Below are 7,294 nucleotides of genomic sequence, written 5' to 3'. Positions count from 1 at the left end.
AATAATAACGAATTATTTGTGCAAAGTAATATCGAATAATAACAATAATAATAAGAGTAATAATAATAATATATAATAATAATTATAATATAAACAATAAAATAGTAATAATAATAATAAAATAATAATTATAGTAAATAATAATAAAATATACTAAAAAATAATGAATAATAACAAATTATTTGTAAAAAGTAATTTTTGAAAATAAATAATTATAGATATAATAATTTTGAAAATAATGCCGAAAAGAAAAAGATACGAGGATTTGAGTCGGTTTCAACAATGGCATCGGCGACAAGAAACAGATTGCACAATTAATATTACACATCCAAAAATTGAGATTCCTCAAGAAGGGCCCATTGACAACATTGTTTTTATAGAAAATAGTAATTCAAATAACAACGACGTGTCTGAAGATGTCGAAGAATATAGGACTGACTCTTATTCAAATTTTAAAGAACCTGATATAGAATTGGATAGAGAATTGACTGATAATAATCAATATTGTGAAGATGAAGAATCTGATATAGAATTGGACGAAGAATTGACTGACAATAATCAATATTATGAAGATTTGAATATTAATCCACAGAAAGAACTTCCATTACGAAACTTTCTACGGTCATGGAGTCTTGAAAATAATATTACTCATGTAGCTCTTACAAAATTGTTGAAAGGTCTCAGAGCTAATGGACATGAAAATCTTCCTTGTGATGCACGAACATTATTGGAAACTCCAATAACATCAATGATTAATCAATCTGGCACTTTTTATTATCATGGATTACAAAAAGCACTAAAAGATCATTTACAACAAACTAAACCTCTTTATAAACATCTTGAAAATCCAATTAAAATCAACTTAAGTATTGACGGATTACCCTTAGCAAAAAGTTCAAAATCACAATTTTGGCCACTTTTGGGACAAATTATTCACGCAGATTATCGGGAAAAACCATTTATTATTGGAGTATTCCATGGATACTGTAAACCAACCAACCCTGATGAAATTATTAATCAATTTATTGAAGAATATAATGACATTCAAGAAAAAGGATTTCAATATAGAAGAAACAAATACAAGGTTGTGGTAAATGCTATAATATGCGATGCTCCTGCTAAAGCATTCATGAAATGCATTAAAGGCCATACAGGATATTATGGATGTGACAAATGTGAAGAGGAAGGTGAGTGGAGGGATAATCGAATGTTATTTCTTAATGAAAATGCTCCATTACGCACGGATGAAAAATTTTTATTACGGTATAATGAAGACCATCATTTGAATGATTCACCTTTGGAAAAAATTGGATTGAAAATGATAACGCAGTTTCCCTTGGATTACATGCATCTCATTTGTCTCGGTGTCATGAAAAGACTTATAAAATTTTGGATCCATGGAATAAAGGGTATTAAATTACGTGCTTCTCAAATTCAGCAATTATCTGCAGATTTGAAACTGTTAATACCATACATACCCATGGAATTTTCCAGGAAACCAAGAGGTCTAGATGAATTGGATCGCTGGAAAGCGACGGAATTAAGATTATTTCTCTTATATACAGGTTTGGTCACTTTGTCGTCATATTTGCCAAATGATTATGTAAAACATTTTTATGTTCTACACTGTGCAATTTCCATTCTTTGCAATCCTGCCGATTGTATATATAATAATGAATATGCACATCAATTGCTAGTACATTTTGTACAAACATTTAAAATATTATACTCTGAATCTTACGTTACGTACAACATGCATAACTTGATTCACTTGCATGAGGATGTCAAGAATTATGGATGTTTAGATATGTTCAGTGCTTTCCCTTTTGAAAATTATTTTCAAGAATTGAAGCAAATGCTAAGAAAAAGTGAACAACCATTACAGCAGTTACACAGAAGATTAATGGAAAAATCTAAAAATGTAATAAATATTGAATATGAGGCTGAACAATATCCTATTTTTCAAAAAGCCAATAATGTTAAATTACCTTTTGGATGTACACATTCTCATCGAGTAGCAAAATTTAAGAATTTTACATTATCTTGTATAAAAGAAGCTGATTCTTATTGTTACATGGATGAAGATGTTCTTAAGATTGATTATATTGGCAAAAAAGATGGAGAACCAATTGTAATAGGAAAAATATTAAAAATTTCTAGCAATATTATTTCGTATCCATGTGATTCACAATATTTAAGAATTTATGTCGGAGATGAATGGTCTGACGCTGAAATACATTCAATTAGCCAAAAAAGTGCCAAGGCAATTCGACTTCCTTATAAAAACACATTTTGTATAATTCCTATTCTGCACACAAAAGATTAAAGTGTTATTACTATCGACATATAAAATTGACTATATTGATGGCAAATGGAATTGGAGCCATATGACTAAGGTAAAAAGTAGATCATATGAGGTCTCATTCTAATAGAGGCTGATTGGTAAATACTGCTAATTTTTTACCAACCAATTAGGCTTTATTAGAAATAGACGGAACTAACTTTATAGTATTTGCCTCTCACTCTATTCGTGCAACTCCCCTCCCACTGCCATCAGTAGTTATATTTTAAATAATTTTATAGACTTACTGTTTCCGATTATTCTTTTAAATACTTATCATAATTTAATCAATATTTATTATTTCAGATGTATAATATCATATTTTGGGACCACTATTGCCAGATCGTTCCTCACAATTGGGTGAGCTTAAAGGACAAAACATTTATATGTCCTGCATCAAAATGTAATATGACAAATGCAATAAAAAAAAAATCAATCCTAGAAAGGACTGGAAACTTTATAAATATCAAAATGTAAGATGTGATTGCCAGTCGAATTTTAAAAACAAGGTTAAGAGTATTTTATTGACCAACACTGGCTAAAGCAATAATTCTTTTATTACGACGTTTCGACCCTAAATTGGGTCCTCTTCAGGCTACAAAAATTGATCACAATAAAAGAACATAACTCTAACATCAAAAAACATGAAAGTAATTATTCGGTGATTAGTAAACATAGATCGTCGCTTAATCATGATTTCGATTGGTCTAATGTATCGATCCTACATAATGAAGCTAACTTGAAAAAGAGAGAAATAAGCGAAATGATTTTTATTAAAAAGCAAAAGAATTCTATAAATTCGCAAAGGGACACGGAAAATTTAAATTCAATTTATGACACTATTCTCAAATTATTTTAGTCCCATCCAACGCATTTTTTAATTATATTTTTAATTAAAATTACCTTTAATTATTCAATTTTAATATTACTTATAATTCTTTCGATACATATCCTATTATGGGTTTATAAAGTCCTTTAGCTTTATTATTGTAATTGTGTTTATTTCTATTTTAATTATTTGACTTTTAATGCTCTCAAAACAATGTCTCTGACTTACTGTTAGTTATACACGTCAAAAATAAACACCATATCTCAGTTTGATACTGACTATGATTCTGTCAATTTTAACTCACATTCTAACATAACATCATGTGCGTATAGGGTTTACCACGTTACATTAAAGAATAGGTATTACTAATTACAATATTACTATTATAAATCAAAAGTGTTATCTAAATGTATTAACGACTCTGTATTGTGATCAATTTTTGTAGCCTGAAGAGGACCCAATTTAGGGTCGAAACGTCGTAATAAAAGAATTATTGCTTTAGCCAGTGTTGGTCAATAAAATACTCTTAACCTTGTTTATAAATATCGTAAAATATTGGGACCGTATGATACGTATGACACGGCTCGAGAAGTAGAAAAATCATGTATTGATATTTCTACTTCAGATGAAAATAAATTGGCCGCTTTAAACAAAGTTCAACAACTGCCTTCGAAACGTTTGATAACGCCGAAAACGTTTTATGATGATTCTAACGATTCTGACGCACATAATGGTAAGTTTAGGATATCATTACAACAAATAAAAGTAATAGAAAATATATTAAAAGATATTTAAATAATAATATAGTGTAAAATAAATATATAAATTATTTTATAAATTAATTGATAAATCGTAAATTTATAAAATATAATTTTGTATTATATTGCAGCAAGTATTTCGAAAAAACGTAAACTTGAACGGCCTCCATCAAATTATAAAACGCATGACGATCAAGTTAAAAAGAGAAAATATTCTATTAAATCAGCAAATCCAGAGTCTGACATAAAGCATGTGAGTATTTTGAAAATTGAAAACGCTCAAAGATATTTTATTTAAATGTAATGTGCGTACATGTGGTATTAAGATCTATTTATATATATAAATTGATGTTTACTTTTAATCTTTCAGAAAAAGGAAACCTCATGCTTGCCAATAAAGCCATTTTTTAACAATATTCCTCCATCTCTAAAACATCATCCGTTTTCGATTGAAATTTTTCAAAATGAAAATAATGAAAGTGAGATAAATAATAATGCTCCTGATTTTAATGAAGGAATTGATAATGACAAAGAACATGAAGAATTTGACATTAATAAAAATGAAAAAATTTATGAGGAAAATGAAATCTGTGAGGAAAATGAGGAAATCAACGGGGAAAATGAGGAAATCAATGAGGAAAATGAAGACCTAAATAGAGGTTATATATAATAGTTTGTAAAGAAACTTTAAGGTTTCCTGAGTTGTCGTATGTTGAAATTGTGATATCAAAAGCGAAAAAAACACGCTGAAAATTCTTACGTCATTTCCAAATAAAAAGATATTAAAAGTGTGTAAAATGTAAAAGATTTTAAAAGTGTATTAAAGCTCTCTAAAGTGATATTTTATCTTTTTATTTAGAAATGCTATAAGAATTTTCAACGCGTGCTTTCTCGCCTTTGATGTCACAATGTAACATAGCTGCGACAAATACCTAAGAGCCTTAATAAAAATTTAATAAAGAATTAAATAATTTTTGGATATATTTTTATTATTTGATATAGGAGCAGAGGTGAATGTAGAAATAAATAATGTGGACGAAAATATACATACAACTTTAGGTAAGTGATATTTTTCTTTAAACATGATTAATATTAAAAAATTTAAACTGCAAATAATTTTAATAAGTAATATTTTTAATATTGTGGCATAATCTTTTTATATACTTATTATTACTTTCATAAAATATACTTATTATTATATAATATATTTATAACTTTCATAAAATATTTTTATTGTATAATTTATGAATTTATTATCTCTTTTTATTATAACATTAAAAATATAAAGCTTCATTTACAATAATTGCATAAAAAACTAATAAAATGAATATAAATAATTTTTTTATTTCAGATGCTTTACATGAAACAATAAATATTTTACGTGAAGACATTGAGCAATTTAAAACTGAAATGAGACGCGAAGCAAGTAGAAATAAAACAAAACTTCAAGAAATACTTACCATTTTAAGAGAACGATTTCCAAGAAATGAACAAAATGAAGAAATAACGATGGATTTAATGCCTGATTTTCCATTGACATCCGTTGAGGAATATATACAATTCGATGAAAGATTAAAAAATGATGAAGCAATTCGTAACTGCTTTGTAAGTATACTTTTTATATGTAAATGTTGAATCTGTTGAAATGAAATATCTTAGTCTATAATGTTTAAAAAAACTTGTAAAGTTTCAAGAAGTTTAAGATATTTTTGGAAATCCTTATAAATTTTATGAAATATATAAAATATTCTGGAAAATATAAGATGTGAGAATTTTTTTATAATAGAAATTACATTTAAATAAATAAATAATTAATGAAAAAAGGATAAGAAATAATAATACGAACAATAACGACAATTTTATAGCATATAATATATATATATCTATACTGAAAGTTAGTTTTCGCTGTTTTATTTATAATAAATAAATTTATAGTAAAATTAAAGTACAAGTGCAACAAATATTGAATAAATATGAATATAAATATACGTATATAAATAATAAATTTATGAAGATATCCAAGAAATATCTTAAATTTTTTAGAAAAATTTTTTTTTAATTTATAGAATATAGGAGACTTATATTGAAAATAAGTTTATCACTAATAATATATGACACTATTCTTTGCAGTACAAGAAAATAAAGTATATTGGTGGTGATACGGTACAAAAAATGATTTCCAATATACTGACAACCTCCATTACATTTGAGGTAGGACACAAGTTATCTTGGACTGGTGCAAAAAATACTGTTGCAATTGAAAAGTCTACGTTTGCAAATACTATAGTTGGTAAGTGTATTTTAATACAAGATTATTTGTTTTTCAATTTTTACTTATTCGCATTATTTTGTTATTTATATTCTTTGTGATGTACGTGACACGTATAAAAATTATAACTTATTATTAACGATTTTTTAAATACTAATATTATATAAATATAGTGTATTTTCCAATATATTTATTCACTAATATAAAAATGTGTATATATTATCCACAGGGGCTGTGATTAATACAAAAGAAAAAACACCTGATTTGGATTGCTCCGTTGCATTGATTGTAAAACATATAAGAAATTGGTTGCAACATGCAGGTGATAAAATGCGATATCGGATGAAAAAGATGCAAGGAGAAGAAAGAAACAATGAAAATCAGCATTAATATTAGATAGTTTAAATATTAATCTCCTTGCATAATATCAGGCAACAAGCAATAGGAACAGGAAATAAAAGATATTTACCATAAAGAGCAGAGAATAGATATTATTTTCTGCTCTTATTGGTGAATATCTTTTATTTCCTGTTCCTATTGCCTGTTATTGCCTGGCATTGTGCAAGGGGCTTTAGAGAGAGAAGGATATATATATATAGACTTGTGTATTATATATATATATATATATATATATACATATATATATATAGATACACATATATATATATTTCTATTAATAATATATATAATAATAATTAGTATTAATACGTAATAATATTTTGTATGTGTAATATTTCTATGTAGTTTTAAATATATATTTCCATGTTTTCACATTAAAATAGTGTTCAAGTTTTTTCAAGAAAACAATTTTAACATATATAGCATGACAATGTTAAGTTTATTAATTAAAAGTTGTTGCGAACAGTTATGCAGCAACTATTAATTAATAAACTTAACATTGTCATGCTATGTGTTATTTATTTTTCCAATATAAATTTAGATCTATTTAGATATCTTGAAGACATCTAGAAAATATTTTCCAAGACATCTAGAATATATCTTATAAGTTGTCTAAAACATAACTATTAGACTTCTTTTAGATATCTTGAAGACATCTATAGATATCTAAAAGATATCTGAAACTGTTGCATAAGACA

General features: G+C 26.4%; 2 protein-coding genes across 2 annotated transcripts; both read left to right on the top strand.

Moving 5' to 3' along the window:
• Positions 1-238: 238 nt before the first annotated feature.
• Positions 239-2,797, top strand: LOC145943374 (uncharacterized). The gene is made up of 2 exons (XM_083050891.1): positions 239-1,565; positions 2,648-2,797. The coding sequence occupies exons 1-2, from the start codon at positions 239-241 to the stop codon at positions 2,653-2,655; spliced, it is 1,335 nt and encodes a 444-aa protein (XP_082907017.1). The 3' UTR covers positions 2,656-2,797.
• A 2,454-nt stretch (positions 2,798-5,251) lies between these two features.
• Positions 5,252-6,598, top strand: LOC145943373 (uncharacterized). Its single transcript, XM_083050890.1, has 3 exons — positions 5,252-5,533; positions 6,059-6,218; positions 6,427-6,598. The coding sequence occupies exons 1-3, from the start codon at positions 5,252-5,254 to the stop codon at positions 6,585-6,587; spliced, it is 603 nt and encodes a 200-aa protein (XP_082907016.1). The 3' UTR covers positions 6,588-6,598.
• Positions 6,599-7,294: the final 696 nt, after the last annotated feature.

This window comes from Prenolepis imparis, unplaced genomic scaffold (assembly GCF_030444845.1).
Source record: "Prenolepis imparis isolate NDT839.2.m4 unplaced genomic scaffold, iyPreImpa1.0 SCAF_12, whole genome shotgun sequence".
Taxonomy (NCBI): domain Eukaryota; kingdom Metazoa; phylum Arthropoda; class Insecta; order Hymenoptera; family Formicidae; genus Prenolepis; species Prenolepis imparis.
This window is presented reverse-complemented; position numbering and strand designations above follow the sequence as displayed.